A 13874-nucleotide genomic window follows, 5' to 3' on the forward strand; every position below is an offset into this window, starting at 1 on the left:
ACCGAAAGCTTTATTATACTAAAAAGGTAAACAAATTTTTAGGTGGTTCTTTTAAGCTGAAAATGTGTTTTTTTTCTGATATGTAATTTTTCATCTTTTAGCAGGTTATCATTACTTTTAAAACAGACAATTTTCAATATTTCTCAAATTTTTATTGCAATATATGATTTTTGTTAAAAATAGGTTAAATTCCTTTTTTAATATAAGTTTTCAAAGTCTTTTATCATTTAAATTAAATGGTGGGTAGAATCATGAAAACTAAAAATATCAAATTAAGAAGTGTTTAGAACAGAGCACAGAAATTAGCAAAGCTGATAGAACAAAAGAGATTTTGTAACATTTTTTTAACTTGTTTATATCAGCTACTAGTGAATCAAAGTACAATAACAAAGTGCATTTTTAAACTTTTACGAATTTCATTTTGCATTTCAAAGATAATTATGCACGTTTGGGTCAAAAGATAATATACACTGTCATTGCCAGAATGAGAAAGGTCATTCTGGACCAGCCAACATGAATTTTGAAGTTACATAGTCCAATTACAATCAGTTTAATAATATTTAAGTTCTGTTTAAAGTTTGGTACAATGAAGACATAATTTGTATATATATATATATATATATATATATATATATATATATATATACACAAATTATATATAATTTCTACATATATTTAATAACTCTTCATTTCACTGCAAATCAGTATACATGAATATCTCTCACAGGAAACCATTAATAATGAAAAAGAAATTTGTTACAAATTTGTGATTAATAGGAACATCATTGACAGTGCAAGAAATAGTAAAAGATTTCAGAATTCCATGTAGTTAAAGAAATTTTGAAGCGATAAGCTGCATAGCTGCAAAATTTATTTCAAAGTCGCTAATGGAAGAACCAAAAAATGCATGGAGTCATCTAGAAGAATTTGGAACAATCCAAAAATGTTAAAAAAAAGAAAACACTTTGATAATCAAACATGGATTTATGGTTGTGATTCCTAAAACATAAGTCCAATCTTCACAGTGGAAGAAACCTAAAGAGATTCCTTAGCTGTTCAGATAAGAGCCAAGAATGTGCCAAAGTCTTGAGAAATTTCAAAGCAATGCTCGCTAATTTTTTTGACTAGGAAAGTGTTGTTTCCATGAATACACTCCAAACAACCAAATGAAGATGGTGAACAATAAGGACTTGAAGTATTATTTAAGATTAACTGACACAAACAATGAAAAGGATATGGCTTGATTTGTGGAAATTGGCTGGAGGGTGCTTCATAATTACTTATCCAAATCAAATTTTTAGTAAAACACTAGATTTTTCAACTGCGTCAGCCCTTATACAGTCCTGACCTGGTTCCCTCCGGCTTCTGGCAGTTCCCTAAATTGAACTCAAATTCTCTATTTTGCAAACTCAAAAAAGTCAGTTTTTTCTAACATTAAATAAAATAGCCTTTCTGAGCATTATTTTAATCTTATTTGAATATTGAGTACTTGCAGGATATTTATAAAAGGACAATGTACATGTTAAGAAAACTCAAAAATGTCTAATATGGATACTCAGAAATACACACACATGCATGCACACTAGATATATTTAAATTGAAAATAAATAAAACAAAGGTAGCTAATTTTTACAGAAAGGGCCTTAATTATGAATTAAGATAAGAAAATGTAATTGTTTCAAAAAATTGTTAAATTCCATTAGCGGTAAAGTAAAAATTTAAGGCAGACATCAAATGCGAAGTGAAGCTTTGAATGTAAAAAATTCAGATAAAATTAAAGAATATAGACTTAAAAATTGCAAAGAAATTATTTTTAAAAATTAGAAAGAAATTCTTATTAACATTTATGTGCAATGCAATATTTTACAGAAATAGTACACAAACAATAGGAAATTAAAAAAAAAAGTATAAACTTATAAATTATGTTATAATAGTGGATTTACAAATATGTTAAAAAATAATAGCAAGGAACAGAGCAACTGCAAGAACCGAGAATAAAAAAGTTTATTTTTAATCTACATTTTCATAAAGTATCTTAAAATCAAACAATTTTCCTGCATAGAAATTTATTAAAATTCTCATGTATTAATATGTACATACAACAAAAACTTAATAATTATAAGATATAATAAAACTACAAACAGCTTACTTAAATCCATAAATGAATTTCACATACTTATTTTACTTTCTTCCCAATATTAATTACTTTAAAACATAGACAAATAACAGAAATTGGGGGCATTTGTAAATAATGGTTAATTGTTTGAAGTATTTTCATAAACAATTCCAAAATTAATCACTACAAGCTAATCACAGCTGACTGATTTAACTCAGCTGTATTTTCTTAAGAAAGGTTGTCTTGTATAGTTTATGATATTTCTAAAAAATTAGCCAATAATGAAAAAAATAAATTTATCTAACATATGATATGTTGCATTATCTAATGTATGTGGTGAAATAGAAACTGCTATACATTAGTAATTTATTAGACTAATAAATTAAATTATGGTATCTTATTAATATGTATATTACTTATTTTAAAGGTAAAATGCAAAAATGTGTAGCACTTCATAATCTACTAATAGCAAAAAAAGGGGTTATTAATGAAGAATGCCATAAGACACATTAGTCATGGGATATAGATACAACATAACATGATTTATTTAGAGGTTTAGTCACAGTTCAGTGTTAAATAAGAAATGGGTAGGTAGGCAAATCCACAGTTAAAAAAGAGAAACTGGCTAACAGTTCTGTAAAAGAATTTAGGAAAACTGGCCTGAAATTTTTGACTAGAGCAAAGTAACAAAATACAAGAACAACAAACAAAAAGTGAAATGTTAAAAATGTTATGTGTAATAAACATTAATGGAAGAGCAAATGTGTGAAGAAACATCAAATTTTATCTGGCTTTCATCCTTTTTTATTATTATTATTATTAAATTTCATTATATTATTTTAACTTCATTAAATATTACTTCACACTTTGAACTAGGATTCACACTCAAAATAAGACCTCAAGTTCCCTTTTCAAAGATAACTCAAAAAAAAAGAAGCATATTCCTTGATAACATTTAATAAAATAGCCTTTCTGGATAATATTCTAATTGTATTTGAATGATGGGCATTTAAAGGATGTTCATAAAAGGACAATGTACACGTTAGGAAAATTCAAACTCAAAAATGTCTATTACAGATAATCACAAACACATGCACACACACACACACACACACACACACACACACACACACACACTACTGTGCATGTGTGCATGTGTTTGCATTTATTTGATAATTCAAATTGAAAATAAATAAAAAAAAGGTAAATAAATTTGACAGAAAATTCCATAATGATAAATTAGGATAGGAATGTAATTGTTTCAACATATTGTTGAATGCTACTGGCAGTAAGGTAAAAATTTAAAGCAGACATCAAACACAGGTGAAAAAAATCAGCTAACATTAAAGAATACAGATTTAAAAATTAAAAAGTTATTCTCACATTCTATTTCATTACATATTATCTTAATTTTTATTTTGGTGTTATTTTAATATCTTTAAACTTTCAACTAAAAAGTACAGAGATCAATGTTATTGCAGTCAATAAAAATTAGGTCTAATTCTTTATTCCTATTAAAATTTGTAACTCTTTACTTTCTTTTAGAACTCTTGAACCCATGGGCCAATTTTTAAAACTAAAATTTGCTATTTCTTATAAGGTTGTGTATTTATATATATATATATATATATATATATACATTGACATTGTGCGATTAAATTTCCAATTTTGCTCTTTTATGGTTTTCAAAATTTTATATAGTAAACAGAAAGCGATAAATAGTTTATTTAATGAAAAAGACTTCCCTATGCAATAAATACCAAATATAATTTTAAACCTCATTTCTTAAATCTCTATTAATTCTAATTAAGATTTTATTTTATTTTTTATTTACTAATTTTTTAGAATTTTCTGAAGGTTACACTGGGTCAACATAAAATTTGGAACTGAAAAGGGAGTAAGTGTTCTATGTAGTAGTATTTTATATGCAGAATCTGAATATGTATTCTAAAACAACCCATCTTATTAAATTCTTAAGTTAAAACCTCTTAAATTTATTTGTTCCACCATTGGTGGAAAAAATAATACAAATAACTTAGTATGTCTATATGTTTGCTTATTCATATCTGATTTATATTGTATGCATGCTGTAGACCTATATTTGATACATAACAGTTGAATGATGTCATTTCATATCAATCCAGAAAGTATAGAAAAGTCAGTCAGTCAAGTAATGAGTAATTCAACGTGATGAAATTTTCTTTAGTATGAGTTCAGCTCTTGGTAAGACTTGTGTTCTTTAGTTGTGGTAATGGTTTTACACATTTTAAAGCTTTTTTCATAAGTGATGTCAAAACAACTTTAGTATTATTTTACTGAACATCAAAATTTATCAAGTTGTACATGTGAGTGCATGTTTCATGCTGTTTTATTGCACATGGTAAAAAAATTTTATGAAGTAATTAAGTATTTATCAATTAAAACTTAATTATTTTTATAATTACCGGTAAGTATTTTTGTAATATTTCAATTTACTTTCATTCATTAAAACATTTTGAATTTTACAATGAATAAAAATCGGGTTTATAAAAATTCTCCAAATATTTTCTATTACATTTGCAAAGGAATTCACCATAGAAAGTCAATGAAAACTAATATCGAATCTGCTTACAAACATTATTTTGACTGTCCCTTGGGAGACCAAGATAAATCCTGGGCTCCACATGTAGCATGCATCAAGGGCTGCTTTAAACTAACCCAGTGGTTAAAAAGAAAAAAAAGAGCATTTGCCTTTTGGTGTACCTATGATTTGGCGAGAGCCTACTAACCATTATACGAGGTGCGACAATAAAGTAATGAGACTGATTTTTCTTTGCAAGATGTGGCAACCCTGCAGCTTGCGTAGGCACAAGGTCTTTGACCTTGGTCTATAAGCTACTGCTAGTCCAAGCAGCACATTGATGCAACTGCTCAGTCGTGCTGTAATAAGTAAACACGTGTTTGTGGTCTCTCATCACAAAAATGAACCGCAAAATATTGCGCAACGGTATGTTTTGCGTTAAATTGGGTGAAAACGCGATGACAACTTATGGTAAGCTTCAGAAGGCTTTTGGAGAGGAGGTTATGTCAAGAGCTCAAGTTTTTCGGTGGCATAAAATTTTTAGTGAAGGCAGAACTAATGTAGAAGATGAAGACCGCAGTGAACGACCATCAACCTCACGGACAGATGTCAACTTGACCAGGGTGCGTGAAATCGTACGATCTGATCGAAGATTATCCGTGAAAATGATTGCAGAAGAACTCAACATCGATAGAGAAACGGTTCGTCTACTATTAACTGAAGATCTTGGTAAGAGAAAGATTTGTACAAAAATGGTCCCTAAAAATCTCACACAATAACAGCGAGAAACACGGAAAAATGTGGCAGCCGATCTGTTAGAGCAAACGGAAATCAATCCAGATTTGTTGAGCCGTGTTATCACTGGTGATGAAGGTTGGTTTTTCAATACAATCTAGAGACAAAACGCCAAAGTTCGCAATGGTGCTCAAAGGGATCACCCAGACCAAAAAAAGCTCGCATGTCAAAGTCAAAAGTGAAATGCATGCTTGTGTGCTTCTTCGATTCCAAGGGAATTGTTCATAAAGAGTGGGTGCCTCCTGGACAAACAGTTAACCAATATTTCTACAAAGAAATTTTAGAAAGAAGAACTCGTAAACGAGTTCTTTGTGTCCGTGCCAACATTGCTGATAATTGGATTCTGCATCACGATAATGCGCCATCCCATACTGCTCTGTCAGTACAGCAATTTTTAACCTCAAAACAAATTTCAGTACTACCACAGCCACCTTATTCACCAGATATCGCTCCGTGCGACTTTTTTTTATTTCCAAGAGTCAAAATGGCGGTCAAGGGACACCATTTTCAAACAACACAAGATGTCCAAAAAGCTGTGATGAGGGTCTCCGAGGATATTACAGAAGATGAGTTCCAAAAATGTTACCATCAATGGTAGAAGCGCTGGAATAAGTGTGTGCAATCAGAGGGGAACTACTTTGAAGGAGACAACACTAAACATGACTAAAACTGTAAGCAACATTTTTTTTCACATCAGTCTCATTACTTTATTGTCGCACCTCGTATGATGGCTATTTTTGCTTAACAAATGTTACTGGTTTCAATTCAAACAATAAAAGCAGTATTGCATACCAAAACGTTCGTTTAGCTATGAGACCAGTACTTCATAACATTGATTTACCAATTCAGATTGCTCCAACTTCTTGGAAAGAAATTTTCCAAGGAATTTCTGATTCCCCAGAAGGCTCAAACGATGAATCATCAACTTCAATAGATATTAATTACATTCCAGAAGAATCAAATACTGAACCTCACCTCATCACACAAGCAGAACTGAGCGACCTAATTTGTGACTTGTATTTGCCCAAACAAATCCAGAATCTCCTAGGTTCACATCTTAAAGAATGGAATTTATTAAACAAGGATACTAAAATTTCAGTATAAAGAAATCAAAATGAAGATTTACTGAAATACTTTAGAAGAGATAGTTTAATTTGGTTCCTGCCCTGATGTTAGGGGGCTAATGTCTGAACTGGACAGTGAAAATGTTATTCACGATTGGCATTTACTTATAGACTCATCAAAAAGAGGTTAAAGGCAGTGTTGTTGCATAACTTGAATAAGTTTTCTTCTATACCAGTAGCAATGCTCTAAGAATGAAAGAAACATGAAAGCATGTCAAAAATTTTATATTAAGTATGATGAACACTCGTGGCAATCATTGCTGACCTGAAAGTGATAGTGCTTCTTCTCAGTCTCTCTTATACTTTTACTGTTTAGCTTCCAGAACAACCACAAGGTATTACTTCAGAGGATGAATGAGGATTATATGTATGAATGTACATGAAGTGTAGTCTTGTACAGTCTCTGGTCAACCATTCCTGAGATGTGTAGTTAATTGTAACCCAACCACCAAAGAACACCGGTATTCACAATCTATATAAAAGTAACTGTCTTTACTAGGACTTGAACTTCGAACTCAATTTCAAAATAAGCTGATTTTTTTATACGAGTTAACTACTAGACCAGTCAGTGAGCTTTCTTCCCAGTCTCCAGAAAGGCTTTACAAAAAGTGTTTCTTGTGTTAGTGTGTCTTGTTTTCTTGTGTTAGTGGGTGTTCTTGTGTAATCTACCGACAGATAATCACTATATAGTTAAAGACTGGCCAAAAAGAAATCAATTTACCTCAGGAAAGGAAAATGTTGTCAAGCAGATCGTAAATGTCGAAGCAGATCGTATTATTTTACCACCTCTACACATAAAACTAGGTCTGATGAAGAATTTTGTAAAAGCAAAGTGGGAGATGGCTTTAAATATTTAGCTGAGGTTTTTTCACAATTAAGTGAAGCCAAATTAAGAGAGGGAATATTCACTAAGCCACAAATAAGAAAATTAATTTGTGAAAATATATTTGACAGCAAACTGAATCCTAAAGAACTAGAGCATGGAAGTCATTCAATGATGTATATACTGGTTTTCTTGGAAACAAAAAGCTGAAAAGCATGATCACCTTAAAAATGAACTCTTAGCAAACAACAAAGATTTCAGCTACAGAATGTTATTGTAAATTCATTTTTTACATTCTAATTTGGACTTTTCCCTTTAAACTTGGGTGACATCAGTGATGAACAACAAGGAGAAAGGTTCCACCAAGATACATTGCAGATGGAACAATGTTATCAAGGGGAATGGTACAATGAGTAGTAACTACTGCTGGATGAAAAGAAGAGACGACTTCACTGAACACAAAAGGAAAATAAGAAAAAAGAAATTAAGATAAAAATAAATGTCTGCAAATTAACGGTAGATATTTTAATTGTAATTATTATTTTTGTACATTATTTAAGAAGTTTCTCAATATTTTAAAGGGTCATAACTAAAAATCTGAGGGTGCTGAAGAAAAACTGATATACATTCTAATTCATCTACTTTTATCTCAGTTCCAAATTAATGTTTTTTTTTGAACTTTTTTATTTTACTACCAGTTCAATTTTAACCCATTACTCTTTTTCAAATTTTGCAGTCCAAGGAAAACTATTTAAATAAGATAAAAACTGCATTATAGTATATTTTTATTTTTATATCAATGAATGGGTTTTTAACAAACAGCAGCCTCAGTAACCTATAGCAATAGTGAGATTTCTGAATCATCAGTAAGCAATACATTTTATATTTTATTATTATAATTTTATCTTGATCCGCTGTTAGCATACTACACAAGAAAAGATTTTGTGTTTTTAAACACAAAAGAATCCAACTGGCATTAAATAAGAATTACAAAACAATTTTTGAACCAAACCTCACAGATGCGACTACAGTATTACTGTACTGTATTTGGCTACATGGTATCTGATCGATCACTTTAATGCAATACTGTTTTTTTAACTGATTCTATAGTACAGTATGATTTCAGTATTTTTAAAAAGAAAAACACGACTACTGAATTTACCAGTGAGGGTAGGACAGGTAAAATTTATCTTTAATCACACCCCTCTTCAGACTTTCACTTAAATCGTTTAAAATGTGCTATAGAGTTTAATGAACCTGTTTGGGCAGTTTTGGCGGATGATTGTTTGGCCCCACTCTTTCCTGGAATTTTGCAAACAGAAAAACCCAAGTAATTAAAATAACTACCAGCCTTTGTAATATTGCAACTATGTAATATTTGAACTTGTACTGGACGTACTTGAATTATACATACTGTACAACATCCTGTTACAAACTTTTTGTTCACCCTTCAGACCTGACCTGAACAAACCTAAGATAAAACGTCACAATTTTTATGTATAAATCGTAAATTTATATTTTGTAAATGAAAAAAATGGAATTTCTCTTGTGTTGAGATAACTTTTTGAATTATAATTTTTTTTAAATAAAAATGCTCATAATAACCAAGTTTATGATGCATTGATACCTCGCTAAAAACAAGGAGTATAGCATATATTATACGCTAAATATTTCTTATTGTTTATTAAAAACCTCAATGTCTAAGCCATACATTTACTGGATAAATTGATACCTCAAACTTTAAATATGGATAAAACTGTTGCATTATGCTTCTCAAATAAGTGTAGCATTACTTATCGCATGGAAAGAATTCCTGTTAATGATAACGACAGATTTCTGTTGCCCAAAAAGTAAAATTATTAGAAATTATCATAGGAAACAAAATCAAACTATAATGTTTGATTTAATAAGGAGACACCTTAATAAAAAGCTATGGGCTGTCGGGTCATTATCTGGTTCCCTGAAATATTGGTCAAACAGACCAATATTTAAAAAATTCAATAAGTAACTTATCCTTGCATTTATATTTACGATTGTGCAATCTTTGTTAAAAAGAAAAGTCACTCACTCTTTAAAAATAACAATACCTAACTGTTAACAAAAACCCATCATTTGTTAAAATCATTTGTTTAGCAATTAAAGCATTTTTGCATCCTTTACAGTGTGCATATAAATTGTGCCAGCTTTATAACAATTGTAATCATGAAAATGATTACAATATTAACAAGAATAGTAAATAATAATAATACAAGGGCAATTCGGAAAGTAACCTCCATTTGGCTCTAAATAAAAAACCTGCATAGAGAAAAATATTTTATATACAACTTAAAACTACAACTTTTAAGTAATTTTCACAACAATCGCCATTTAAATTCAAGCGTTTGTCATAGCATTTCACTGATTTACAAATACCTTATTCATAAATTCAGCCCTCTGGGTACCTAGCCAATCTGTCATGGCATTTTGAAGTTCATCATCGTCATGACTTTCATTCCTTCAGTGAGTGAAAAAATAAAAATCACTTGGCGCCAAGTCCAGGCTGTAAGGACAATGATCAAAAATGTCCCTTTGGAACAGATTCAGAAGTTTTTAAATTCTTCGAGCCCTGCAAGGTCGAGCGAGTCATGCAAAAAAACAACACTAGATGATAGTATACAGCGATGTTTGTTCTAATTGGCTCGCCTAAGTTTCTTAAAAGGTTCACAGTAGACTTGCATTGCCGCACTTCGATTATGACAAAGAAATTTAAAATGCCATGAAAGGTTCGCTGGGTACCCAGGCAGCTGAATTTTATGAAGAAGGTATTTGTAAATTAGAGAAACGCTATGACAAATGTTTGAATTTAAATAGTAACTGCATTGAAAAATAGTTAAAAGCTGTAGTTAACAAAATGTTTTATCTATACAAGTTTTTTATTTACAGCCAAACGGAGGTTACTTTTCGAACATATTAGGTGACATTTAAAAACAAATACAAAAATTACTTACAATCTGGTCCAATAATATTTGAAATTCTAGCATACACAACAGTTGGATGTGTATGACTTATTACAAATGTACTAAATTCTCTTATGTATGTCAACAATTCTTGTAATTTATAATATGCAGAATCTTGTATTTGTGCCAACTGTGGGGAATTGTATACAGAAAGTACCAGTTCATAACCTTGTGCTGAATACGAATCAAATAATATTCTTCCATGTTGAATTGCAGAGTATGTAATCACCTGAATGTAACAAATAGCCAACAATAAATAACAATTTCTTAGTACCACGATAATTCTTAATTCATTATGTATTTTCACCAAAATGATGGGAATTTTTATGTAAAGAGGTACGTACATATAACATATAACAATTCAATTAATCTTCTGATGTTAACAATTATTTGCACAAAATCGATTAAAAACTGTCTAGGTACAAGCTTTAACTCCAGTATTTTTAAACTTTTTTTTAAACAAAAATCTACAACATTAAAATTTAATACTAAAATTATGATTATTCTTTAAAATCAAAAATAAATTATACATTAAGAGCAATTACATTTAAATTATTTAAATATATTCAGGTTAATTATAAAACCATATTTATCGAGCTTTAAACCATAAAAATAAGAACTGGTAACTTCTGTAAGCTATGCTTACTTTGTTTGAAGTACGAACAGTGCTGCTGTCATATTCTATAATTAGACACTAATTAAAATAGAGGAAAGGACCTTCCTATGGACTCTGGCTGAGTGGTTCACAGTTCAATTGGTTATTTTCATACATGGTAATGTGGTATTTTACATGTGGTAGGCTAATTCCTAGAGGCCATCTTATAGCAAGGAATAGTTGCTTACTTGTTTCTTTCTTGATTCATCTTGCACTTCATTCATTATCAAGGGTTAAACATTGCCCATTTATGGCAGAAGGACAGAAAGACAATTCCTCTGATGTACATAAAACATGTATTAATAAAAAACTTTGTTAATTCAGCATAAAAAATGGCCAAAGGGTTAATAAATCTTTTTGATGTGTTAGATGCCATAAGAATATTGGTTAAATAACTAATAAAGCAGCAGCTATTTCATATTGGAGACCATTTGTTTGTGATTGTTACTATTCAAGAATAGGATAAGTCAGACATTTGATTGTTCACAAAATTTAATCTAAACATCACAATTAAAATGTTTTGGTAAACGTTTTCACTAGGTGCATAGAATTCACCGTTACTTCAGTACTGACCTGGTGGAGTTGAAGTGTCAGCTCTTTAACTCGCTTAACTTTACTAAAAGAACTTTAGAGCTACCACAAAGAGTCTAAACTTTTAATTGGCTGACAAAGTGGATACTACTATTAATGTTATCTCGATGCCATCAGGAAGTATAGTAAGTATGCAAGTTGTACCTGATTTTTGGTAAGGTTTCATAAACAGACTTTCACATAAGGACCCAGGATCATATAGCTAAGCTACATGTTCCAACATGTAAATAGCATTCTGCACTGGCTTGGCTTGCAATATAGCCCTATCTAATGTGTGACTTCACATTTCAGCAACAGTTTTTTTTTATGCTGTACTATTCTCTGCAGTTATCATTTTATCATTATGTTTCATGTTGTTAAACTGTCAGCTTTGATTTATTTAAGTATAATTTTGACATATGCTTTGTCATTAATTGTACTGCATTATGAAAATTGAAGCAACTGTCAAAATGACCACAAACGTAACTGAAAGTATTATGAAGGAACTAGGGCAAATCCAAAATCTTAATTTTAAATAAAGTTACAGATATATATATATATATATATATTACACACAAATGTGACCTGTTCTATAGGGTAGTTTCAAATGAAGTAAACACTTCTGCTGGTTTGTAAAGAAAAAATAGAATTTTTTAAGTTGGTAACACTGATGTCATTAACACAGATATTGATTAATGTACCACATAACCAGTCTGGCAAGATGGTCATTAAGGGGTATTATATTTTAAGTCAACAAATTTTCAAAAATTTTATTGCATTACTATTTTTGATTCTGATAATATTTGATATACAACTACCCACCTTGTAGAAGCTAAAATATATTTTTTTTATATTTAAAAAAAAATTTTTTCTTGAGTAATAAACTATTTTCTAACTTTTCAACAGGTAAAAACAACCATTTTCATCACTTTCTCTGTGAGCTACAGCATTCTTATTTTACCTCATACTGAGATCAAAATGGGCTTTTTTGAAAGATTAAATATGGAACATCATCTTAGTGTACTCAAAATTCATTTTGTTGCATAACCAAATCTTGCAATGTTTACTGAAGTAACGTTTACAAATTGTTTTTTTTAAATTTTGGGCCCAAAATAAAAAAATGAAGGGCTTAGAGTAACAGGCCTTTTTTTTATCTTTTAACTCTTAGATACCAATAGTACTTATAAAAAAAATTGGACTGTTACAGAGTGTCCTTCATTACGAAAAATGGTCGCCAAATCATACAATTTTGAAAATGTATCATTTTTGTGCCCAAAAACCACATATGGGGCAGGTGGAAAAACTCTGAAATTTTTACTGCAATAAGTACTTTTTATGTACTTTAATACCATATAAAATTACTCAAAGGGGTTGACGAGTAATGAAGTCATCAAAACCGCTAAAAACACTGTTCTTTCTAACCGTGAACAATGTATCCAAAAAATTCACAGCATGTATATTTTCAGATAATAATGTAGACCTACTATACATAATATTTTGATATGTCTATAATGATGTGGCTTATTTTCTAGATAGTTTTTTTACTTAAGTATGACTCATACACGCAACTCATGTTTATACATGGAAATAAATAGACATGCATGGAAATGAATGTTTGCATTTTCCTGAATGTAAACATTGTACAAGGCTCACTTACTGTTTTGATTTCAATGTGATATTTTGTATTTTTGCTAGTGTTAATATTGTGGTTAGGTAATGTACACTTGTTTATAAAGTAATTTTATTAGCAGTGAATTTCTCTTTTATGAGATATTTTTTATTTTATTGAATAGAGAAATCTTAAGTACAGAGAAATTGGGATATGATAAAGTGAGGTGCAACTGGTTGTTTTATAATTTATACGAACTGTATTGTTATTGTAAGAGCCCTTGCATTTTATAAAAATGGATTATGGAGTGTTCAACTGGTATTCACACTGAAACAGTATGTCACAAATTGACTTACAATAGAGCTTCAGTATTGCACGATATTTTAGAGTTTACTGAACAGCAAATAGCATTGATATCTTTAAGAAGTGGATGTGCTGAAACAAAAAAATATCTGTACTTTTCATAAAACCAAATACTTAGATAAATAGTTTCATATTAATGGGAGAAGTTGCTCTGACCCATTTAGTTGTCACACTAAACCAGTTAAGAAATCTCTTCAATAAATATCTTTGACACTTTCAACAAGCAATCCAAAATTTAAATTAATTCCACATAGGGCACTGCA

At 30.2% G+C, this 13874-nt stretch overlaps 1 protein-coding gene across 4 annotated transcripts in view; it reads right to left on the reverse strand.

Annotated features, from left to right (window-relative positions):
- The window catches only part of LOC142317314 (NAD(P)H oxidoreductase RTN4IP1, mitochondrial-like), a 50762-nt gene that overhangs the window by 34161 nt on the left and 2727 nt on the right, over positions 1-13874 (reverse strand). For all 4 annotated transcript variants that reach the window (XR_012754701.1, XR_012754702.1, XM_075353752.1 and 1 more), the window contains exon 3: positions 10406-10643. Coding sequence is in view for 2 of the 4 variants with exons in the window: in XM_075353752.1 (XP_075209867.1) it covers positions 10406-10643 (238 nt within the window). In the remaining 2 variants the exon portion in view is untranslated. The remainder of the gene's footprint in view (positions 1-10405; positions 10644-13874) is intronic.

Source organism: Lycorma delicatula, chromosome 1, assembly GCF_047948215.1.
Source record: "Lycorma delicatula isolate Av1 chromosome 1, ASM4794821v1, whole genome shotgun sequence".
Taxonomy (NCBI): domain Eukaryota; kingdom Metazoa; phylum Arthropoda; class Insecta; order Hemiptera; family Fulgoridae; genus Lycorma; species Lycorma delicatula.